The following is a 26,666-nucleotide window of genomic DNA, read 5'->3' as shown; positions in this document are numbered from 1 at the left end:
CCATTACTAGTATCTCGATGGTCTTCAGTTCCGTTCGCATTTCTGCGACATCTGACGTTGGAGCCATTTCCTCGGGGGAGTTTAGCACTGTGAGTACTGTAGCGTGTAGCTGTAGCTATGGCAACAACAAGCTCCGATAGCTTAGGTCACGTCCAGTAAAAAGTCACATAAAACCAATAAATCCAACAGCATAAACGATAAGAGCAAAAGTCACAGTGATCAGTTAAGATCACTGGTTAAAAAATGGTAGAAAGAAAGAAAACAGTCTAAAGTTTGAAAGTTTGGGAGGTCCGCAAAAACACGTCCGTTCAGTAGCAACCGGATGTGTAGTGGATCCAACCAACTAACACACAGGAATCGGTCTGAGAGAGGGTGTTCCAGAGTCGGGTTCACACTAGTTACTAAACGAACGAACTGCTTGTTAATGCTATACACCGAACGAACTGCTGTAATACGATTCACACTAAATGACGACTCTTTACTTCACATTAAGTTAGGTCGAACTTGACTCTGCTATACGCTAGGTGCAGCTACTGCTGTTGCATTACTCCGGACGAACTTCACGTTACTGCATACACGAACGCCGAACTGCGAATCGCTACTGTTTGCGCCTTCCACGATATATATATGAAGTGGATTTCCCAAGCTATTTCGGTTCTGCTCTGCTCAGAACCGGGTTGCGTTAGTACTCTGCGTTGTGATTCAATACTTTAAAGCTCTGGGAATCACTTCTCTTCTTTCAGCGGTGCAGGCAGACGGAATTAGGAGGAAAAAGGTTATATAACAGTTGTTTAATCAAAGTTTAAGAGTGTATACAAATTACAATAAGAATGCTATAGTTGTGATCAAAAACACTGTGCCGTAAGTGATACAACTAGACTAAAGAAAATGATAGTTGATTAGTTGTTGAAAGTCTTTGTTCTGTGCTGATAACAAAGAGTTGGTTTTTCCCTCTAAGAAGTTCCTTTGTTTGGCCGCCTGCTGCCTTGTGGATGAGATGGTAGAGAGGTCTTGTCGTGTCGGTTGGGTTGTTCAGAGTCCTTCTTCCCCCCATCACACCCCATTATATCCCCAAGGCCCAGTGCCTCGGAGTGATGACCTCATCACATTCTTTCCTCCAATGCCAGGCCGGCTTAGCTTGCATTTGAAAATAGGGGTTTGGCTTATAGGCCAAACCCCCTTCACATTAACCCAGAGAATATTTTCCCTGTATTTTTACTTAAACACATTACTTGAATACTTTGATGAACCTCAAGATATATTGATTACATAAACACAGATATATTTCTTTATCACTAAGTCTGCTGACTTTCAGAAAATATCTAACAAATCTAATCATTCTGTTAGCTTACATCAATATTTTATAAACTGAATAGAATATAACTGAATAACAGATCAAATCAGAACTGGATAGAATAGAATACAAATCAATACCATAGATCAAGAGGATAGAACAATCAATTAATCATATTGAACATAAATGAAAACAGAACAGACACATTAACTAATTACCTAATTTAAGTATGACCAAACCTAATTATATTTTAACTTACTTCAATGACTTCAGAATTCAAGATTACAAGTACAATATACCAGGAAATAGTTAGCTTGTTTGGAGCTCAAATTAAGGATTTCAATAGTGATCTTCTCTGTGTGTGTGTGTGTGTATGTGTATGTGTAAATATGTGTGTGTGAGTGTGTGTGTGTGTGTGTGAAAATGTGTGTGTGTGAGTGTGTGTGTGTGTGTGTGACTATGTGTGTGTGTGTGTGTGTGTGTGTGTGTCTATGTATGTGTGTGTGTGTATGTGAATGTGAATGTGAGTGTGTGTGTGTGTCTATGTGTGTGCATGTGTCTCTATGTGTGTCTGTGTGTGTGTGTGTATGTGTCTATGTGTCTGTGTGTGTGTGTCTCAGGAGACTCCAGCCTAATAGTCTCACATTGATGCAATCACTCCCGAAAGGGGAAGAAGATTGACTTGTTCAAACAGTTTAGGTGCATGTCCTTGTGTCCCCCAGGCCGTAAAGCAGCTGATAACACTTCATGGGCGCTTTGACCCCTTTAACCTCATCACCTCATTGTGTTTGCTAGGACTTATCTGAAATCCTTCCTGTCCCACCCGAGGAACCAGATGGTTCTATTGTTATAAACATTCTACCTCAGTAAACACACATAAGTTACTACTCAGATTTTAGCTTTTACAGCCGGCTATTTTAAGTGGCCCGGGACACAATCTGTTGGGAGGATTCTTGTGTTGACTCACTCAGGCAGCTGTTATCCCTAAATATAATACCTTAGTTTGATTGTTGTTCCACTTTGACTGTTTCTTTAAGACTTTTACACCACAGTTTGATTAGATCTTTGATGATCTATGTCGGGATTTTACCACAGTTCCCCACTTGGATAGTTTACCTATCCTTAATATGTCAAACATAGATATCAATCTCTACACACTACTATCTAGATAACACTTAAGACATTTTAAATCATATTAGGATAACATATATATGGTTTGCCCGCTTAGATCCTAAAATTCAAATTAGCAATTTCAGTTTTTGTGATCGTGTGCACAGTCTTTAACAACCTGTTCTCATACCAAGATCAATTTCCATTGGTTTCAACTGTGAGTTGTCAAATTCTGACTTGGAGCATTGAGGAGGGGGGTCTATGTTTTCTAGATTTGACCCGGCCTCCTCTTTATTGCTCATAGCTGGTGCAGTATCACGACTGCTGGGTGCAACTTCCCATGCTGGGAGGTGGAATTTAGAAAGCAAATCGCCTTTCTCATCACACTCCATCTTCTGTTGAGCACATCTTGACTCGTGTTGACCTCTATTAGGGGGTAGGACCCCCTGCTGTATTGCTATTGCTGTCACAGCCTGGTGGGGAGGTCGTCGCTGGCTGCTCGACCCCCGTTGATCCTTGGATGTGGAAGAGCTCCACCCTTTCGCTGGTTGACTCCCTGGTCAATGGTTGAGGCCTTGCTTCTGTTGACAGCCGGAGTTGTTGCTGAGGCCTAGCCGCCTGTCTCCTCGTTGGTTGCCTGTCGTTTCCCTCTGAAGCCTCAAGACTCGGTCACTGCGTTGGCCGAAACTCTCCCGGTCCGAGAGGTAGGCGTCCCCTGGTTCTCCGCAGTGTTGTGGCTCCCCATGGAACCGCTGGGTAGACACTAGCCAGTGTCCTGGATCAACAGTACCGATGGAGTCCTGGGTATTCCTTGTACCACACTCGGATGACTGCTGACTCCCCAATCTCCCATCCGTATCCTGCAGTGAATATATATCGCTTCGGGGGACAGTGCAGGTCACTTCTACCACAACAATTGATTGAGAATCCATAATTTTCCTCCCTCAGACTCTCTTTACTGGTCTGAGCTTTGACAACTTTCTTTTCCAAATCATTTATCTATATATTTCATGGCTTTTAGATCATTAATTTTCAAAATTCTGAAAAATTCACATGGCTCTCATTATATTATGCTGTCAAAACAGTATACTCCCCCACCTCTCGATGTGGAATACACATTCAAACATCGTTACCTCTGCTTTTGGACAGCTGCACCCCGGACCGGACGGTCAGCACTGACACATCCACTCTCCCAGTAACCTGTGTGTATGGCAACAAATCACAGTCCGCCTTAAACACACATCTTCCACACCACAAGCCAATTATCAATTGCACATGTTCACACCCTACACAAGACTAATTTGGCCAATAGCGACCAAACCTATTGAGCTTCATTAATGTACAGAGAATCATGCTTCCCAACACTTTCACCAATCACGACACACCCCCAGCCCCTAAAACCGGGTATTCAATGGGCGGAGAACAAAAATCCATAACTAGCTCATGTTCCTTCACTTTGTTCCCAGTCCATTTTACATACATATACTACCCTGTCCTGATGTGTCGAGATCACTCCCAGCTTGTCAGGTACCCTAAGAAAAAATATACAGAAAGAAAGAAAACAGAAAACAAAACACACAAAGAAAACGCTGCCAAACCAATAAATGAAAAAATAAACCAACCTTGTGAGCTTTTTTCTTTTTTCTTCTGAGCTCATTTTTAACCTATCATCTAGAGGCTTATGCACCCCCGTATTAACTAAGAAACAAAAAAGGGAAATCAAATGAATAAACAAAATGAACGCTCCCGGCCTAAGTCAGGAATTGCTCGTAACACACTAGAAAAGAGAAGTAAAAATAAAAGTAAATAAACACCTATATCTATTGCTCATAACTGTTAATACGCTTCTATCAATACTATAAAATACTAGAAACAACTATGAGTCTTTTTAATTTCTTAATCATGCAGTCCACCCTTTGATCAATCTGAATGTTGACCAAGCATGGATAATTTACTGATCACTAGCTGCCGCAGTGTCACATCATCACACTGTCTAATATTGATTAACTGTTTAACATAATTTGATCCTCTTGTTAGTCTGATTAGTTCATGCATTTGTCAGTCACTCATACATCCGTTTTTAGTAACTTTCATTCATAATCTAATCACCTAACCCCTCTATTTATTTTTTATTCTATTTTTATTCTAATCTAATTAGGAGCATATTTTATCATTCAATATATCCCACCTTTACCCTAGTCAGTTGCATATATTTTTATTCTGCCGGTGGCCTCTGCAGACATGACCTTTGAAAATGACCTTTCACTCCACAAATCCAACAACACTGGCGGTCTCCCCCGGGTTGTGGGACCCGGTGGGTCAGTCGCCTGTGACCGGATGACACTGGGGTCATCGGGCCCCGAGCATGTCCTGGCTGTATGCCATCATCGCCATGGTTCCCTGGAGCCTGTTCTGAGGAGAAAGCCACGTACCTATTTGGTTCAATCACAGTCCCTTGAGCACATTCCCGAGAAAGGTGTCCGAGAGTCCCGCACGCCCAACACTCCATCCGCCGCACCGCGTATCCATTCGGATTCCTGCCTCTGCCTCCACCTCTTCCTCGTGGTTGCCACCCGATTGCCCCTCTCGACCTTTGTTGTTGTTCTGGCGCAGGACCCCCTTGTGTTCCCGCTTGAGCCCGTCTCTGGCCATCTGGTTCTCCATTGGAACCTGTCTCCCCTCCGGGCTGTGTGGACTGGATTAGGCCTTGGAGGTATTCCACCACCTGTCTAGCCTCGGCTAGCTGTTGTTCTAGAGGGAGGTACGTCTTCCCCTCTTCCCCCACCCTGGCCCTTGCTGACTGATTCCTAGTCATCGGGCCACATCCCTCAGTTTGGTACTGATGGTGGGGGTGGAGAAAACCTGGGCACGAGACACAGGTGGGCTGTAGAAACTGTTCATGTGGTATCCCATACCTGATGTCGGTCTCCGTACGGCCAGCGTCAACTCCCTGGGACTGCTGCAACAACATCGCTCTCCTCTGTTGCTTTCTTTGTCTCTTGGTTAACTGGCAGTCACCTGCAACGGACACTTCAGCGTGGATCGACTCGGGTAATACAGTTGTCTCTGGGTCGCTTGCTGCAACGACTCCCTGTGGCGGAGTAAAAGACATTATTTCCAGTCCCTCCGTCACACTGGACACTAGAGGGGAGTCAATCAAATTCCAATCAATCAAGTTAACGTCGCCATCCAATTCGGTCAATGTAATGTCTGCAGAGGTTATCGGCATTACCCCACTACCGACATTATTTCTTTTTATCACCCTTCGTAATCTCTTTTTCTGTTTCTTAATTTGGGTACGCATTCTATACCGGCCTCCTTTAACTACAAGGTTCTGTAATGGCCTGAATATCTTTGGCCATTTTTTCGTCACTTTTATTGTGACAACTCCAGTAGTTGAAATAGACAGATTGTCTACCCTTTCTATGGTTAGTGCATCTAACCCTCCGGTTGCTCCTATCTGTGTATTTTCCATTCTCACCTTTCTTCAAACACTCGTAACGTCACCGTTTGGAAAGCAAGTTTCTCTGTATTCAAACTATTTTTACCAAACTTGAGTTAATTTCACTCACACTTCTATATTGGTGTAAACAGGAACTGATAACTCGCTCTTGTGATACTATACCCCCTGACTGTCAACAGTCTCTTTGATTTCCCTGTTGGGGTTCGGAATTGTCAGCGCTGGCCATCCGTCCTGGAGCAGCTGTGAAGAGAGAAGCAAAAAATACACTTAATTATCAGTGACATTTCCCATTCACAATCCATCATTTGTCTTTAAGCATGGAATGTCGGGCATCTCCTACACTAAGATCACTTGAGAGTATTTGTGCAATTTTCGTTTTTGATTTATCAATGACACAGCCTTAATCTTTTTTCCAGTTGTCTCCATTGGAAAACCAGACTCTCAACCCTGTTGTCATGATCCTCCTTAATACAACTCCGGGGAACTTATTTCGCACCAGCCTTCTCCTTCTGTTGGTCAATCAGAAATTTGTTATTTACAGCCTATCATTTCTAAACATCTGTATTGGACATGGTAATTTAGGTGCATAATCTCACTTTTACTCTAATTGTTCTTTGCAAATGACTATGTGTATGTGTAACTATATTTATTTCTGTCCGTGAAAGCCTAGTATGTATTTCGCTCATATTACATTATACATCTCAGTAACATACATATTTTCCATTCATAATATCTCACACAGTTACTATATCTCCCCCGTAACACCTAACCCCTTAGGTGTTAAAACGCGCTTCTCACGAGAACAGAAATCAATTTTCAGTGCCTTATGTCACTGAAGTCCCCGTGCATTTAGAACAGTGTCACACAACCCGTTCATAACCACAGGCCGCCGACACCATCCCCACATTGAAAATCCTGCCGACCAATGACATCCCACCGGTCAACCCGCCCTGTGGCCCACGGCGTCACCCCCAGTTTGCAACCTGGAACGCGAAACCCCGGGCCTCCTACTCAAGGATATTCAAAGATCATTCCACTCACAACCACTGCCACACACACACAGCACCCCTGATACCACTCACCCACCGTAACCACAGTCACCCAAATACCCACACACAATATAATCCGATGCGCGTAGTGCGGCAGCGAGCCTTTGACGAGTGCACGCATAGCGCACCCCCGTTAACGCGCGGTGGCAGACAGCGAGCCCACCCCCGCCACGACGGTTAGCAGTCCCCGTACCCCTGGCAAAATGAAAACTGTGCGCAGTGTGGCAGCGAGCATCGACGAGTCGCACACATAGCGCATCACCGTCAAAGCGTGGAGGCAGACAGTGAGCTACGACGAACTGTCTACCCACACCCCCATCGCAGGCGCAGCCGAGCAGAGTAATTATGCTCCGACTTACGGCCCACCAACATGAACGCCACACAAAAATACTGACACGGAGCCCCCGCCTTACCAGCCGGAGCTTGTCCAAATGCAAGGAAAGAAGTACGAGCGCCTTGTCAACCAAAGCGTAGCCCCAACGCCAGCCAATACCACTGCCAGCACTAGAAATTCCCTAAAAATAACAATAAGACTGAATATGGAACAACAACACCCGCTCAATAAGCCCCAAACTCAACCAACCGCCTTTGAATCCTACAGTAAACAGCAATAAACAATAAGCCTAGCACTACACCGCATTTGAAACCCATAAAAAAACAAATTTATATACAGGCCCAAACTAGGAGAGAAAGAGGGAGCGTTTCGGGGGGGCCGAGGGGGGGGGGAAATATGGAAGAGAGGCTGTGTGGGAATGAGGGGAGTGAGTGAGAGGGGGGGGGGGGTAAGAGAGAGAGAGAGAGAGGGAGGGAGAGGGAAAGAGGGGGGGAGGTGAGAGGGAGAGGGAGAGAGGGGGGAGGTGAAAGGGAGAGGGAGGGAGGAGGGTGAGAGAAGGAAAGAAAGAGAGGGGGGGGGTGAAAGAGAAAGAGAGAGAGAGGGAGGGGAGGTGAGAGGGAGAGGGAGAGAGGCGAAAAGGGAGAGGGAGGGAGGAGAGGTGAGAGGGAAAGAAAGAGAGGGGGGGGTGAAAGAGAAAGAGAAAGAGAGAGAGAGGGAGGGGAGGTGAGAGGGAGAGAGGGGGGAGGTGAAAGGGAGAGGGAGAGAGGGGGGGAAGGTGAGAGGGAGAGAGGCGAAAGGGAGAGGGAGGGAGGAGGGAGGGAGGAGAGAGAGAAGGAAAGAAAGAGAGGGAGAGGGCGAGAGAAGGAAAGAGAGAGAGGGATAGGGGGAAGGGCGAGAGAAGGAAAGCGAGTGAGAGAGGGGGAAAAGAAGGAAAGAAGGAGAGGGGGGGGGGGGAGAGAGAGAAAGAAAGAGAGAGAGGGAGAGGGGGGAGGGTGAGAGAAGGAAAGAGAGAGAGGGAGGGGGGGGGGAGGGTGAGAGAGAGTGTACGAGGGGGAGGGGGGGCCAAGGCCCCACAATCCACCGCCAGATTAAAACACAACAATCCAACCTCACTTTACCAGCACACTAACCACCCAATGAAAACGTTCTGTGAGCAGAATCCAAAAATATTCATCCTGTCCTCTTCCGCCCCCTATCGTATTCCTAAATAAACTCCACCCTCCCCATAACAATGGACGCTTGGTGCCCTCCCAAGATGGACGCCGGCGCCCCTGCTAAGATGGACGCCCCCTCGCGAGACATCCCGAGAGCCCCGTCATGCCATGACGCCAGCACAGTTAGCTTAGCTTCGTTAGCCACGTCGCGGGCCGTCAGACCGCGCACCCTTACGACGTCACAACCGGCGACCATTTTAGCCGTTAGCGCGGCTAGGTAGCATTAGCTTAGCTTCACCCATGATCCCATAAAAACGCTTCCCAACGACCCATCGACCCGTCCCGCCGCGCGGGCCGTCTCCTCGCAATGTTAATATAACACCACATCCCCCACAACAGATCCTAATTCCCTCAAAACACCAGTGTAGCGATCTAAATAGAAATATAAAAACATAACAGCAAAACACTAGTTTGACCCCTCTGTCGTCATCACCGGCGAGCTTAGAACGACTTCCGGGTCCCCGTCTAGATAATCCCAATCACCTTAAACATTATACATCTATTTTATCCGCCACGAATATGAAAACTTTTAAGTGCCTTACACATCCCCGTAATCTCAAGACACTATCGATCGACCTTATACATTTGAACCTATGTCTATTCGTCCGCCGTAACCTCCGGTCGCCTCAGAGGCTAATACAACAGCCAACTGCTGCTGCGTTCCACGGGCCCCGAAAAACCGGCGTTATCATTACATTTCCCCACGGCCAACCGGTGACTTAAATTACATAATAATACAACAATATTCTCATACGTACCACCAATCATACCTAACCATAGCCATTCTTCAACCATTGCAATCATACACGCTTCCTAACTACAAATAAAAATACAAACCTCCATTCACGCACATATTATCGTCTCTCGAACGTCGCACGGCAGCGCGACTAGTAAACACGAGACCAAACGTAATCGCACACACTTTTACACTGAATGTTTAAGCTTACCATAGCTCCATAATCGAATTTCCACTAAGTACTTTATCAGTCATCTCGACCGAATTGTTTTTAAGTACTTATTCATTATTACAGCGAACGCAGTTAACTAACACGCCAGTTTCGCTCAAGATTAAAACGGGATCTCCGGACCCAATTCGATATTATGCCTAAGGACGAACATTATATCTTCATTTAATTCGGCCGATTGGTTCCTGCAGATACGTCCTGTCTATCACGCGATCAGTCAGCAAACCATTCATTATTGAGCCTTCATGAACACGCCGGCCCCTACCTTCTATTAATTACTACGTGTTAATCCTGTAATCGCACAGACCAAGTTCCCCGATCATGCAGGGGCCAAACTCATCTTTACCATACCTGATTTGCATGTTCTAAATAGCAACAGAGCCCTTCTTATACACAGCTCTCCCCCCATTCAGAACAATAAAATCTTAATCAACCATCACCCGCGCCCTCTTCCTGAGAATAATTTTTAGGGAATCTATATACTCAGAACGCGCCCCTGTCGCACACACCAGATCGCCGCGCTTCCTAGCCAGAAAAGCCTTTTACCTGCCGTCATGCGACGCTAATCCCATTACACCATGATCAGATAGTCTGTGCACCCAATACGTCATCATATTACAACAATATGAGGTCTTTTAACTACTTCACATAATTCCACATGAAGCAATAGCTTTACCCAACCCCTTGTTGTTCGAACAGAACAGCCCATTCTCCTCCAACACTCACCTCTCTCTCAAGAACGAAGCTCCCGCAGCTGTGTCCCCGTCGTCCGCTGATGAGGTCGATGAGTGAAGGAAAAAAAATTCTCGTCCCGGGCCGCCACTTGTTCACGGGTCAAACGGCACCAAAATGAAGTGGATTTCCCAAGCTATTTCGGTTCTGCTCTGCTCAGAACCGGGTTGCGTTAGTACTCTGTGTTGTGATTCAATACTTTTAAAGCTCTGGGAATCACTTCTCTTCTTTCAGCGGTGCAGGCAGAAGGAATTAGGAGGAAAAGGGTTATATTACCGCTGTTTAATCAAAGTTTAAGAGTGTATACAAATTACAATATTTGTTATGACAAAAGAATGCTATAGTTGTGATCAAAAACACTGTGCCGTAAGTGATACAACTAGACTAAAGAGAATGATAGTTGATTAGTTGTTGAAAGTCTTTGTTCTGTGCTGATAACAAAGAGTTGGTTTTTCCCTCCAAAATGTTCCTTTGTTTGGCCGCCTGCTGCCTTGTGGATGAGATGGTAGAGAGGTCTTGTCGTGTCGGTTGGGTTGTTCAGAGTCCTTCTTCCCCCCATCACACCCCATTATATCCCCAAGGCCCAGTGCCTCGGAGTGATGACCTCATCACATTCTTTCCTCCAATGCCAGGCCGGCTTAGCTTGCATTTGAAAATAGGGGTTTGGCTTATAGGCCAAACCCCCTTCACATTAACCCAGAGAATATTTTCCCTGTATTTTTACTTAAACACATTACTTGAATACTTTGATGAACCTCAAGATATATTGATTACATAAACACAGATATATTTCTTTATCACTAAGTCTGCTGACTTTCAGAAAATATCTAACAAATCTAATCATTCTGTTAGCTTACATCAATATTTTATAAACTGAATAGAATATAACTGAATAACAGATCAAATCAGAACTGGATAGAATAGAATACAAATCAATACCATAGATCAAGAGGATAGAACAATCAATTAATCATATTGAACATAAATGAAAACAGAACAGACACATTAACTAATTACCTAATTTAAGTATGACCAAACCTAATTATATTTTAACTTACTTCAATGACTTCAGAATTCAAGATTACAAGTACAATATACCAGGAAATAGTTAGCTTGTTTGGAGCTCAAATTAAGGATTTCAATAGTGATCTTCTCTGTGTGTGTGTGTGTGTGTATGTGTATGTGTAAATATGTGTGTGTGAGTGTGTGTGTGTGTGTGTGAAAATGTGTGTGTGTGAGTGTGTGTGTGTGTGTGTGACTATGTGTGTGTGTGTGTGTGTGTGTGTGTGTGTCTATGTATGTGTGTGTGTGTATGTGAATGTGAATGTGAGTGTGTGTGTGTGTCTATGTGTGTGCATGTGTCTCTATGTGTGTCTGTGTGTGTGTGTGTATGTGTCTATGTGTCTGTGTGTGTGTGTCTCAGGAGACTCCAGCCTAATAGTCTCACATTGATGCAATCACTCCCGAAAGGGGAAGAAGATTGACTTGTTCAAACAGTTTAGGTGCATGTCCTTGTGTCCCCCAGGCCGTAAAGCAGCTGATAACACTTCATGGGCGCTTTGACCCTTTTAACCTCATCACCTCATTGTGTTTGCTAGGACTTATCTGAAATCCTTCCTGTCCCACCCTAGGAACCAGATGGTTCTATTGTTATAAACATTCTACCTCAGTAAACACACATAAGTTACTACTCAGATTTTAGCTTTTACAGCCGGCTATTTTAAGTGGCCCGGGACACAATCTGTTGGGAGGATTCTTGTGTTGACTCACTCAGGCAGCTGTTATCCCTAAATATAATACCTTAGTTTGATTGTTGTTCCACTTTGACTGTTTCTTTAAGACTTTTACACCACAGTTTGATTAGATCTTTGATTATCTATGTCGGGATTTTACCACATATACTTAGAGGGCTTTCTAGTGCCCAGCCTCAGCTCTTGTCTGGAATCAATGCGCTGGCACCAGGCATGTCCCAACTTGTCCAGACTCGCCTTTGAACCTGTCTCAGGGGCGCGGTCCTTGGCGCCGCGAACGTCAAGGGCATTATCCAATGAGGAAAGCGAATAATGCTATGATTCAAACGGAGTCTTAAAGGGATATAGCTTATATATATATAAATAATATACAAGTTATATAAAACAATAAAACGTAGATTCTCAGTGTTAATCTGGCCCTTCACAACAACCTGGATAGTTATTTCTACTTCAAAAATGGATTCACAGTGCACATTTCAATATATCCCAATATTATAACAGTTCACCTGTAACAGTTGCATATGATTATGACAGTTCACTTATAATAGTTGCAATTACCTCACAACAAGAACTCTCTTACAACTTCCCAGAGAGAGTATTCACTCTGGGTATAAACGGGATATCTGTCACCCACTAAGGGTGACAGATTAAATGTATTAATTCAGTCTTCTACAACTGACATGGGTTTGATACAGTTAACTATCACTTTAACACAATACCTCAGTTGGTTATAACTGGAAAAGGTTTGGTACAGGTTTGATACAATTACCACTCCTGTAGACTGCATACAGGGATGAGCTGAGTCGCTGGAAGATGTCTTCTGATGGCAGGGAACCGTTCTTTCTCTAATGTTCTAAATAATGCGTGTGACTGCTTGTTCACTGAGCATGTGCGTATATTTCAATCTGTTTGTGTGTGTGTGTGTTCCAGTCTGTTTGTGTGTGCGTGTATTCTGTTTGTGGGTGGGATAGTGTGTGTGTGTGTGTGTGTGTGTGTGTGTGTGTGTGCGTGTGCGTGTGCGTGTGTGTGTGTGTTAAGCTGTTGATGGACACCAGCCGGTCTCCATCAAATCCTGGAACTGTCTGGACAGCAGGTACCACGTCTTCTTCAATCCAGAACAAATGCACAATTCAGTCTTTGCTGAGGTTGTCTTTCATCTTCTGTACTCGATACGATAGGAACATCAACGAACACGACCGCAATAACGCACTCACTGGTATTTACTGCGTGTGCCGTTCAAGGCGCGAAGCTACATTTCACGTTAACACTTCACGTACTGACCGCAAGTCTCGGCGGTAGCTAGCTTATTAAAAGTCCATCAAAACTCTCACAGAATATTCATCTGCTCCTTTCTTCAACAATGTCATTACATTTCTTGAAACTCACAGCACTGACGAAGCCTCTTTCTCTCTCAGTCGAATGTTACTTTTCAGAAACGAACGCCAGCATTGTCGTAGTTAGGGGATCATCCTATGTTCCCCGGGTTCTATGTTCCCCGCATTGATTGATTAATAGATTGAACATTTTATAAATTTTTATTATTTTATTAATTATTAATGTCCGCCTTGTTTAGAACGGTTAAGCTTAGGCCCTCGTTCGAACTGGTTAAGGTTAGAGTTTGGAATCAGGGCTGGTGGTCTAATATTTTCAATCTATCAATCAATCAAAGCGGGGAACATAGAACCCGGGGAACATAGGACCCGGGGAACATAGACATGCTCCCGTAGTTAGCATGATATTCTCTTCAGACACGAGGGTACTTGTCGCATAAAACTCACGTTATGATAACACTGCGACCACACACGGTTATTAGACTGTCCATTCTAATGTCCGGTACATCTTCTTAGAAGTTGTGTTGGCTTAATTGTCAACTTCTAGTAGTTTCGTGAAGAGACAGTATCTTTCTGTGCTTCTCTCTTGGGCAACATCTTGTCTCAACATCCCGTCTCGTTCCAACATGCCTGGACACGCCCGTCACTGTGGGACTCCTCTCAGGTACTCCATTCTGATAGGCTGGCTTGTGATAGGACCATGTACCTGTTCATAATGATTCCACTATGTGTAGAATTACGATGGTAGAATAACCATCTATTTGCATCCCCTACATGTAGTTTATTTTTTTTGTATTTAATTTTTTTATTATTTTTTAAACAAACACATAAACAAACATGACAACACACGATAAGATATACAAGCATTAATTGTCAGAGCACATCCAATGAGATCACATTTTAGTTAATTGTCTTATATAAGATATACCCCTAATACCTGTTATCTAAAAACCTACACACATATGCTCCAGCTCGAACCCCCCCCCTCCCGGACCCCACCTTGGGAAGTACCTCCACTATCCCTCGCACCTAACCAGACACTACCATTATAAGCTAGCTTTTATTCTCTCCACCACTTCTAACCACATTGACATTTTGGATTCATTGAGACCCAGAATTCTTGCTGTAGATATTTCTTGATAAATCACATCGAGATATGTAAGAAACCAAACTTTCCGGCACATTTTTTCCGGTTGAAACCAGCGTGATGCGATCAGCTTTTTAGCTACTGTGATACCCGATAAAACCAATCTCTTTAGCTGTGGATTCACTGCAAACTCAAAAACATCATTCAATAGTAATACCGAGGGGTGTACAGGTATATTCCAAGATACGAGTTTTGATAATTGTTGGGTCACATCTTTCCAGAATGCCTTAACTGGTGGGCAGTCCCAATACATGTGCATAAATGTCCCTTCGTCCCCATTTGTACATTGGGAGCATTTGGAGTCTTGTTTAAGCCCCATTCTGCACAGTCTTATAGGAGTCAAATATGTCCTGTGAATATAGTTAAGATTGATTTGTTGATGATCCGGGTTCCTTGATGTAAGTCGGACATTTGCCCAGGCTCCTTGCCAATCAAAGTCATTTTCCAGGTCTGGTATATCCCTCCTCCAGACAGAGTCTAGTTGGAGGGTTTCATACGAGGACGTTAGTAATTGATGATAAAAATCTGAAACAAAACCTCTCGATGTCTCTCTTTCGTAGAAGAATTTGTGGTATCTGTGGTGTTCAATTGGTATGTCTAATGGAACACCGTGAGACTTCAAACATAGCTGTAACTGTATGTAAAAAAGCCATGTGGACTTGGTGAGATACATTTTTTTGCGTATTTCTTTATCACTACAAAAACCCTGTTTGTTAAAAACATCCCCTAATGAGTGTATGCCTTGCTCTTCCCATATAGGGAATCTTATAGGTAGTTTTTTAATTAAGAGTGCATTGTTATTGAATAAGGGAGTATGATTGTGCCATTTGTGTGGGTTAGGATTTTTTTTTTGTGATTCACGCCATATCCGGATCGCATGAGTAAGGCCAAATTTCCGTTCACAGTGCTTGATTGGTAGTTTAGTGTGTGCTATGTCCTTCAGTCTATGTGGGGCTACTATGTTTTCTTCTAATTTTCTCCAGGATACTAATGCTTGGGGGTCAAACCATGTTGTCAATGGTCTTAATGTGTACGCCTTAAAATATTGGAAAAAATCTGGAAATGCCATGCCACCATCTGCTTTATTTCTCTGTGCGGTGGATCTTTTTATACGTGGTGGTTTGTTATTCCAAATAAATTTGTATGTGGAGGAGTGTAATCTTTTCCAGTAACCCTCTGGAGGGGGTAACGGTAGCATTGAACTGTAGAAGTTGATTCTAGGTAGTACATCCATCTTAACTATTGATATCCGTGCTTGTACTGTGTTTTTAAGTTTTGCCCATCTATCAAGGTCGTCTTTGATTTTGTTTTGGATTTTTGTGTAATTGTGCTTCACCGTTTGTCTTATGGTGGGGAATATTTCCACTCCCAAGCATCTAAAATGTTTTACCATCGGTATCTCTCCTGGGAGGGTTATATCTTTTTTTGCAGGGGTGTTAAGTGGAAGGAAAGCCGACTTCGGCCAATTTATCTTAAATCCCGATAAATCACCAAAGTTCTCAATCAACTTGAGCAGATGAGGCAATGTGGTGTTGGGGTTTTGCATGAACAATATTACGTCGTCCGCATATAAACTAATTTTTTGTTGTGTGCCCTTGATTACGATTGGTTCTATGGATTGGGATTGTCTTATATATTGTGCTAAAGGCTCTAATGATAAATTGAATAGACCGGGACTAAGAGGGCAACCCTGTCTGGCAGAGCGTGATACCGGAAAGATTTTGGAGATGATTGTGCCTGTTGTAATCATGGCCGAAGGGTCTTTGTATAATACTTTAATCATATCAATGAATCCTTTTCCTAACCCCATCCTTTCTAATACTGCCCATAGATACGACCATTCCAGCCTGTCAAAGGCTTTCATAGCATCCAGGGACAGCATCGCCTTAGGTATGGTGTCATCCTTGTCGGCATGTAGTACGTGCAGTATTCGTCTTATGTTATCAGTGATCAGGCGGCCTCTTATGAAGCCAGTTTGGTCCGGGTGAACTAAAGACGTCATATGCTTTTGTAATCTGATGGCTAATACCTTAGAGTACAGTTTGATATCGGTTCCGAGGAGGCTTAAAGGTCTATAACTACCGCACTCGTTGGGGTCTTCGTCTTTTTTAAGGAGGACTGTTATGAGTGCAATATTGTCATTCTTATGGAAGTTCCCCTCCTTGACTGAGTATAAGATCATATTTAGTAATAAGGGTCCAATTATGTCCCAACAGGAAAGGTACATTTCTGATGGGATACCGTCTCTTCCAGGAGCTTTACCACTTTTCATTGCGGTTATGGCCTTCTTGAGTTCCTCTAGTGTGATCGGAGTTTCTAACTGTTTAGCGTCATCCTCTGAAAGTTTAGGGAGAATAATTTGATTAAGATATGTGTCCATTTTGTTTTGATCGAAGGTTGTTTCTGATTTATATAAGTCGGAGTAGAATTCTTTGAATGTATCGTTTATTTTTACAGGGTCTGTTTCCAGTACTTGTTGTGCTCTTATGGTAGTTATATCTGCAAATTTTGCATTAATTCTTAATCACATGGCTAATAGGTGACTAGGTTTAGATCCATGGGAGTACTGCTGTTGTCTTGTGCTGCGTATTTGTATTTCCGATTGTTGTCTGTATATGGCATTGATCTCTATTTTTAGTACGTTAACTTGATTCTCTAGTCGAGTTGAGTTGTTGTATTTTAGAGAATTAAATAACGTTGAGTAAAGCGTTTCCAGCTCAGCCAGTTTTGTGCATTGATTCTTGCGCATTTTGGAGGAAAAGCTATCCGTGAAATCTTTGATCATTCCCTTTACCGACATCCATAATATTCTGGGGTCTTGCACCGAGTTTGCATTCTCCCGTTGGAATACTATAAGAGCTTCTTTGAGTTGTGTAATGAATTCCTTGTTATTAAGCAGCATCGAGTTAAATCGCCATCTTGGGGCTCGGGAGGATAGTATACCAAATGTACCTTTAAGGAGTAAATAACAGTGATCTGAGTGCGTTGGGTATCATTTCCACTTCATAATTATCAAATAGTCTCTGTGATGCAAAGACATAATCTATTCTGGATAATGTATTATGTCTCGCAGATCGACAAGAGTACTTTCGGGTCGTGGGATTAAGTAACCGCCATAAGTCATTTACACCTGTAATCTTCGACCAATCCTTTAATGCCTTAGATGAATTATTTTGTTCGCTGGAAAAGGCGAGGTAAAATTTGTCCATCCTTGGGTTCCAGATGGCATTGAAATCCGCACCTATTATAAATGAGTAATCGGGAATGTCTAACATTGCATTGGTTAGTGTAGTGAAGAAATCCTCTTCGTATAAATTTGGGGCGTATACCGCTACCAACGCTATTTTCCTGTTCTTAAATACAATCTTAGCTATAGTTATCCGACCTTCTACATCAGACCATACTCCCTTTAGTACAATATTCAACTTACGTTTAACGACTATGGCTACACCCCGAGTTCTCGTACCAATAGAAGAGTGACTAATATTATGATATGTATTGTCCGCTAATTTATCTATGTCTTCCTCTAGAATGTGCGTTTCGCTTAGCAGAGCAATGTCCACATGTTCTTTTTTCATCAGTGTGAGCACGCTTTTGCGTTTGAGTTGGTTATTTATTCCCCCGGTGTTCCATATCATTATATTTAAACTAGCCATAATCTATACATGTTGTAGTGTAATTTTTGGTAATGCTTCTGGAGTGCGAGGCAATAATAGATATACATCCCAATAGTGAGGTCCCGTTGAGAGCCGAGCTTAAAAACATACATATATACAAATAAAAAACCCCTTCCCTTCCCTCCCACCGAGAGTCGTACAGGATTGTGTTCCATGAACACAACCTTTGCGTATGACTCCCTCCCTTGCACCACCGGATATCCCAGAATGATCAAATTATCCTTAACATTCCTATGTATACCATAGGATCTAACACTCTAAATTCTACCATAAGTAGAATGTCGACTGTGGCTTGGCCACTTTCCCGTTAAATAAAAATTTAAATAAGATAAAACTAAAAATAAAGACCAAAAAGAAGCTTCAATTATCATGCCCTAATCACTTACATTTTATATGAACTTGTGTAATTTATAGTAACCCATGAATAATATGGAGGTATTGAACTGAAGAGAGAGCCTCAATAAATCAGAGAAAACGGATGAAAAAAACAAGTAAAAGGAAGAGAACATTAACTTAGATCTTAAAAGAGCTTTGCTATGCTTAAACATCTAAAGTATAAATTGGAAAAGTAGTGGAAATATTTCCAATTAATAAAAAGCAGTTTTTAAATACGTAAATGCAGCATTTCCTGACCGGGGTGGGCGATGATCCGTTGTGTAGAATGTTATTTCAGCCGGCCGCTGCTATGATGGTTCTGTGGTTCTGCATCTAGATGCTGTTGATTATTCCCCCGAGGGGCTTCTGGTAGAATGTCTGACCACGTATTGCTGTTATTCCAGAATGTTCCCTATATCAAAGAATGCTTTAGATGTTCTAGATTATTCCAATATGTCGTTTTTACTTTGTTCGAATGTTCCAGTATGTTCTGGAGTGTTCCAATTTTGAATCCAATATGTCCGCAATAATAGAATCCCGACGGGGAAAGCATTCAATAACTCTGAGCACGTAGGTCTCTCTGTCCCAAATCCTCGGTTCATTAAAGATTATACTATATGGTGTCCTTGCATAACAGAGATTAAAAGGCCATTTATACACTATCCTGCGTGTTGTGCAGACAAGTATTTGGCTGCATCTTCAGGCGAGTTGAGGAAAACCCTTGCTCCTTTTTTATCGACAATGCGAAGTATTGCAGGGTATGTTAATAGGGGTCTGTATTTCTCCAGATAGAGTTGAGATATCACCGTCTTGAACTTGGCACGCAGGTCCACTACATCACGACAATAATCTTCAAAGCAGTGTATTGGTACATCCATGTATTTCAGATTGCCTTTCATCCTGCGAGTTTCACGAATAATCATTTCTTTTATTCTGACTTGGCGCAGGATAACCAATATCACTCTGGGCTTAGCGTTATTGTCACTGGATCGGGTCCCCAATCTGTAGCACTGTTCCACCTCTGGTACTTTAGGAAGGATCTCTGTTCCCAAGATTTTCTGTAATTCTGTGGCAAACTCTTCAGGGTGAGCACATCTCACCTGACCGACTATACGAATATTCAGCTTGCGTTTTTGATATTCCATCTCGAATATTTTGGCTTTCTGTTCTTCATTGATTCGCTTAAGCTCCATTGTTATATCGCTGAGCTCCGTATTGATTTCTTTGTAGTTTCCCTTCATCTCAGCAGTTAGGTTAACGTTGATATCCTCTACTTCTTTGTAGATTCTAATGAAATTTTTTTGGTGGGCTTCCATACCTGTTTCCAGAGCCTCGGTGCGTTTAATATGTGCGTCGGCGTCCGCTCTCAGCGCTTCTATTTTGCCTTCAATAGATTCTTTAATAGCATCTACTTTTTGGGTTATTGTCTTCTCCATTTCCTCCATTCTCCGGATGATATATTCGGTGTCCGCGGAGGTGTTTGAAGGGGTTGAACTTGAAGCGGCCACTGTCAAGTCTATATTTTCCGCTGTATGCCGCACGAATCCTGCTTCCTGCGGCGGGACCTCTGCGACTGTTTTTGGTCTCGCTGTGTCTTTCCTTGTGTTTGGCATCTCGATTCTTTTGGTCAATATAGTTAGTTAATAATCTCAGTAGATATATGCGTCAAGTTTTAGACGCATTAATGGTTTATAAATATGTTTTTAAAACGAAAAAAAAAATAACGGGTGAGCAGCTGTGTCACATGCGACTTACTCCATTCTAACGCTAACCGGAAGTCTACATGTAGTTTCTAAAGTCTCACTCCAGGATTTGTTTGACCTCGTACCATTTTTGGATATTAAGTTTCTTTTAGAGTTTGACTTGTGGTGAAAACTATCATGACCTCATCGTACTCATCTGTTTTACTATAGTGTTTGACTTGTGGTGAAAACTATCATGACCTCATCGTACTCATCTGTTTTACTATAGTGTTTGACTTGTGGTGAAAACGATCATGACCTCATCGTACTCATCTGTTTTACTATAGTGTTTGACTTGTGGTGAAAACTATCATGACCTCATCGTACTCATCTGTTTTACTATAGTGTTTGACTTGTGGTGAAAACTATCATGACCTCATCGTACTCATCTGTTTTACTGATGATAGATATGTAGTAATAGGGTTTTAAACGATATCTCTAAGTCACGCTCCCTTCTGTTGGCTCCTCTAGGTCCTGTCACTAGGAGCCGACGTGCTTCCAGAATACAAACTCCAGACGCCGCGCATTGACAAGTTCACCATCCTCCACTACAGCCCCTTCAAGGCGGTGTGGGATTGGCTGATCCTCCTGCTCGTCATCTACACGGCCATCCTCACGCCCTACTCTGCCGCCTTCCTCCTCAACGACCGCGAGGAGCACAAGAGGCGCGAGTGCGGCTACTCCTGCAGCCCCCTGAACGTTGTGGACCTGATGGTGGACATCATGTTCATCATCGACATCCTCATCAACTTCAGGACCACCTACGTCAACCAGAACGAGGAGGTGGTGAGCCACCCGGCCAAGATCGCCATCCACTACTTCAAGGGCTGGTTCCTCATCGACATGGTGGCGGCCATTCCCTTCGACCTGCTCATCTTCGGCTCCGGGTCGGACGAGGTACGTCGCCTCTTGGCCCGGTCTTTCTGAGAACGTGTAAATATAAAAGTACCGGATCGAATGAGGTACGTCAGCCTCTTGGCCCAGTCTCTCTGAGAACATGTAAATATAAAGTACCGGATCGGACGAGGTACGTCGCCTCTTGGCCCAGTCTCGACCACAGGAAAAAAGGTACATATTGTAATATATTGATGTGCATTCAGTTAAGTTGGAATATGACTGTAATACAAACAGTTCAGTTTGTCAGGTACATGCAACACAGATTACAGTGTTTACATCTGTCTGCTTGAGAAAATACTATAATTGTTCTGCAATAAAAATGATTGAAGTGAGATGAACAGACTGAACTTTATTTTATTAGATAAAACATGTTGACAAAGTTTTACTTTGCAGTTGAAAAAAGGTAATAAATTAAATGTGTTGAAAAATGTAAAAAAAAAAGTTTTTTGCAATACTCAGCGTATCGCGATATATTTAGTATCGCGATACTATCGTATCGTGATGCAAGTATCGCGATAGTATCGTATCGTGAGGTCTCTGGCGATTCCCACCCCTAGTTATATGAGTATAGTGAGCGCTCTGCTCATAGTGGAACCTTATCCCCTTCAATCTAATTCTGAATAAAATGTCTCCACATGTACACACCTATCCACACACATCTGCTCCTCTACATAAGCGGGGACGTGGCCATACTAACTGCTCCTTCCCAAGTCTTTCACCACCGAAGGCGAAGACCACGGGGTCCTCAGTGAGTCCGAGCAGAGCGCTCGCTATACTCATATAACTATGGTTATAGGATAACCGTATGTTATATTATCGTATAGCTTACGCTCTGCTCGTAGTGGAACACAGGAGCTGAGCAGAGTGGAAGCTCGACAAATGTACCTGCTGAGGCCCCCGACAACCATCAGAACCTGGGAAGACCCGAGCCCCCGGACCCCCCTAGAGGAGGACAGGAGGGAATCGGATCCGACTGTGCAAAGAGGGTTTAGCAACTCAACGCACAGGGTGAGCAGATCGTGGGACTTACCTTCACAGAGAAGGACCCGCGACTACACAGGCGCGCATCCCACATGCCACTAGGGAACGAACGGGAATAAAAAAAAAAATTACAGCCCCTAACATCACGGGGTCAAAGGTCAAGAACCCAACTCTGTGGCAAGGCCGTAGCAGCGGAGCGCGGAGGAGGACCCAGCCCCAGGAACAGCCTGAGGGTCAGGACCCCCCGGAAAGGGGGCCTGGTGAGGCCAACGATGCCGTAGCATCGAGACCCCACCAGACGGTCACTAGTGACACCACCCCCCACATCGCCAGCATATCGGACAGGGCCCAATCCAAGAGCAGGCCCTTCCCCCCTACAGCACGTTGCCCTGAAGCACTCCACAGAGGCTACACCCCCACAACACTGTGGGGCCAGTCGGCGCACTGGGGAGACAACCCCCAAAGAGGTTGATCCCTCAATCCTGGCAACAGGTCAAGAGCGTAACTCGACCTGTGCCCGGAGCACTGCGGACTAGACAGGCGCCTAAGGGGTCTACTGAGAACAGCACCCCGGCGGAAGGGGCGTTCGGTATGCTGTGCACCATGTCGCAGCCTCCACAAAAACCCGACCCCCTAGAGAGGCCGAGGCAGAGAAGGCTGACACGATTGGCAGACGTCATGAAAAGTGCGGGGGCACACTCGCAGGCAGACGGGGTCAAGCCCGGCCTAACCCGAGAGTCGACTCCGCTACCAACACACCGGGGAACCAACCACCCCCCTATGTTTAGTTTAACAGGAGGCGGTTGTTCCCTTAACCCCCCCAAGAAAAAAACTCCGAAACACAACTGCGCGTATGCACCAGCTATACAGGCAGTACAAGCGTTTCAGTTTTCAAGAAGGGGTTAACCCAGGCCAACAGGTCGACGAGAACAAGTCTGGACCTGGGCCCGGCAGACCGGGACGTACACAGGGATGCCAGAGGGGTACAATAGAACCACCTCGACAGCCCCCTCCCAGCCCCGCTGAGCAGGGAAAAGGAGGGGTGAAAAAGAATGGAGAAGGACCAGGCTCCTTAGCACAGCGCAAGGTACAATACAATATGGACCAAGCAACTGCGAAGGATAACACGTAATGACGTAACCACGAACACACCTCCATAACATCAAACCCTGCGACGCCCGGGCCAACCCGGCATTTTTCCCCCGAAAAAGCACAAAGTCCTTCAGGGTACCAGAACAGCAGATCTGCGCCCCGGTGGACAACGGGTTAACTGACCTGGCATAACTCAATCTTGACAATAACAGCGGTCCACAACATGGAGCCTGAAAAAAACTCACGGAAGCCTGACGACCAATAGAAACGCGCCCAGTGACGTATTCTATGGCAGGGGAAATTCCGTGACCCACCTGCCCAGACGATAAACTCGTTTGCGAACAGGTTTTTTATACAAGGCTTTAGGCTCATATGCGAACACGTCACCCGTGTTTATGTACTTCACCAAGTAAAGACAAAACACAGACGTTTAAAGAGAGAGTCAAAGACCTCAGTACAAGCTACATATATGATTACTTCTGTAGGCTAACACTCTACCCTGGTTGTGGACTCGATGCCATGTTTCCCAAACATAACAGAATACACACAACCCCCTCAGATAAAAAAGGTAAAGTTCACTCTTACTACTGCAAGAAGAACACAGTCTTCTTCATGATGAGGGAAGACAAGTCTTTCGACCGAGTGCTAGCCACATGCCTTGCTAAGCACACATATATATAGCGACCAGAAACCATTTTCAAGAAAACTGTCCTACTCTCTAAGCAAACACACAACCCCACAGCTAGGTGAGGGTTTATACATCGTATCCCCAATATATAGTGAATAAACACATTTTGTAACAAAAAACGCCTGCTCCAGCCAAAGGTGACGCTGGGATAGAGTGGCCAGGGCGCGCTCCTTCCCCGTGGCTATCGCCTGCAGCTGGGTTAGGTGCAGGATGGCTCCAGCCGCCTGGGCGTGAAGATATTGTTGATGGTCATCGAATACCGACCCGCCCGCCATCATCCCCGACATGTAGCGCGCTAGCTGCGTGATGTTGGAAGTCGCAGCTAGGCTCTGAGTCGCGCCGATGTACACCTGGTCACTCCAATTAGCCATCTGCCTAGCCGATTTCCCTTGGGGAACCGGCTTTCGCAACGGCTCCCACACCATTTCGGGACAAAGTATGGATGCCATCGGTCTATCAAGCCGAGGCACCCCGTCCTTTAGCCCCTGGACCAAACCCGCCACCCGCGTGACTGGCACGTAGGCGGGGGTAAGGCCAGTGATGCGGGAGATTACCTGTCCCTGTTTCACGTAGGCCTCCATTGATGGGAAGAATGGGCAGACAACGCCCGTCTCTCTCACAGGACGATGTTGCCAGATATGACCTATCATGTCATCAGGAACAGATGCAGGCAGAGGCTGCGGCAACGCCACGCCATTTGCGGCTGCGGAGGCTGCCATGAGCTCGGGGAACAAGGCAAGCAACTCCCCTTGCGTACCTCCCTCCACGTTACTTGCGTCCCTTACGTACGGGAGGCTGCCACGGGCGCCACCATCCGACGCGGCAGATAGCTGGGCATCTTGTCTCAGGGTCGAGGTTCTAACCCAACACCGGAGAACAAGGGACCCCAAGGAGACGCAACACTCCCTGCCACTCCCCGAGGGGGAGAGTGATACGTCTCCACTGGGGCTTCGAACAAGAGAGCTCTCGCCCCCTCGATATGATCCTCAGTCTCCATCGGAAATGGAGACGAGGCAAGAGAACTCTCATCCGGCTCCAGCACAACATCAAAGCCTGGCCGTTCACCCCTGCAGCTCGCCGCCTTACAACTAGAGCAAGCAGAGGCGAAGAGTCTGCGTCGCAAATCCCCTGCCACCAGAGGAGCTGTCTGCCTTTCGGCCGACTGTCCACTGGCGGGGGAACCAGGGCCAGAACCAGGCCATCTCACGGGAGATGGAGGCTCAACGGCCCCTCAAAGAGGCAAACTCACCACCGGGCGCCGACCGGGCATATCTGACCGCCACGACCGCTGAGCCAGAGACGCCCCACGACGCAGGACGGGGCAATGGAGAAGCGCTGGTTAAGGCTGACGTTGTGAGCGTCCAAACCCTCCGAAGGTGCAAACATTATGTCTTAGCTTTTCTCGTAAATTGGCGAGAGAGAGAAAAATAAGATACAATGTCCACGTAGCTCCTTTCCAACAACTATTTCGGCACTAAACTCAAGTGGTGTATACAGAAACTTGTCGGTGGTGAAAATAGGGAAGGAGCTGTTAGTATGGCCACGTCCCCACTTATGTAGAGGAGCGGATGTGGGTGTGGCCAGTCGGATGGGTGTGGACATGTGGAGAAATTTTATTCAGAATTAGATTGAAAGGGATAAGGTTCCACTACGAGCAGAGCATAAGCTATACGATAATATAACCTTAACCCTAACCTTAACCACACTGTTACCTTAAACTAACCATAACCTTAACCCTAACCTTAACCACACTGTTACCTTAACCTCTTAACAGGCACCCCCAAAATTGGCCATTTTAGTATTCGTTTTTGAGGACTGCATACTTGTTTTGCAAACCAAAATACTATACTTTATACTTATACCACATGCATGAGCCTGGTCTCTTTTGAAAGAGGACATTCTGAAGTGTCTGATACAATAAGGAAAACTCACCTTTAGTGCTAATGAAATAGAGTAACATAGGTCTGAACTTGAGTTGTAGAAAAACTTTTTTCTGTAGTAGTTAGTATTCCAGAAGTAGTATTTCCCCAGAACTCCTGAGATCCATAGCCTGAAGTCTTATGTAGTACATGTCCAAATTTCATAAAGATTCGTTCAGAAATGACTGATTAGGAGTGATTTTGGTAAACTGTGTACAAAAGAAAACACAGTTTTCATTCTGCATTTGTACATCCCCAGGTGGGGTATCACTGGAAAGCCACACTCATTGGCTACACATGTGGGCCCTTGCAGCTTTAACTCTAATAACCATAACCATTAAAAGTTCAAATGAACCATCATCATAGTATTGCTGTGTTTGTATCAGGGTGGGTGGGTGTCTTAGTCTAGTGATGAGAGCACTTGCCCACGACCACACGAATATATGACTTATACCAAATGTAATTACATTACTTATACAATAAGGAAATATATGACTTAGGGCTATAACATAACGTACATTTACATTATGTACCTTTCTTCCTGTGGTCGTACTTTATTTGCACTTTCAGACGAGAGCGCGTTGCTCCTCTAAGGCCTGTCTGGTCCACATGCTGTTCCCTCCCAATGGGGCTTCATCACGTATGACTCCAGCCCTGCTGCCGCTTAACTAAAGCCCAGACCTGTGACCCCCGGGCTCCTGCTTACAGCCAGAGTCTCTCTGTCTCTGCTCTGGGAGGATTTACTTCAGATTCCACGTTGTTGTGTTTTCCTTTTCCTTTCTTCTTTCCTGAAGGGTCCTAGAATCCCTGTTACACGGATTAATGGCTTTATCGAAATGGCTGAATCAGTGATGCATGCGTGTGTGTGTGTGTGTGTGTGTGTGTGTGTGTGTGTGTGTGTGTGT

At 44.6% G+C, this 26,666-nt stretch overlaps 1 protein-coding gene across 1 annotated transcript in view; it reads left to right on the top strand.

Annotated features, from left to right (window-relative positions):
* kcnh7 (potassium voltage-gated channel subfamily H member 7) overlaps positions 1-26,666 on the top strand; it is a gene marked incomplete at both ends in the record, with an annotated part of 441,898 nt that overhangs the window by 280,984 nt on the left and 134,248 nt on the right. Inside the window, one exon of the mRNA XM_084311424.1 lies at positions 20,656-21,081. Coding sequence (XP_084167550.1) covers positions 20,656-21,081 — 426 coding nt within the window. The remainder of the gene's footprint in view (positions 1-20,655; positions 21,082-26,666) is intronic.

The sequence above is a fragment of the Notolepis coatsorum genome (genome assembly GCF_963971535.1).
Source record: "Notolepis coatsorum genome assembly, chromosome: 3".
Taxonomy (NCBI): domain Eukaryota; kingdom Metazoa; phylum Chordata; class Actinopteri; order Aulopiformes; family Paralepididae; genus Notolepis; species Notolepis coatsorum.
This window is presented reverse-complemented; position numbering and strand designations above follow the sequence as displayed.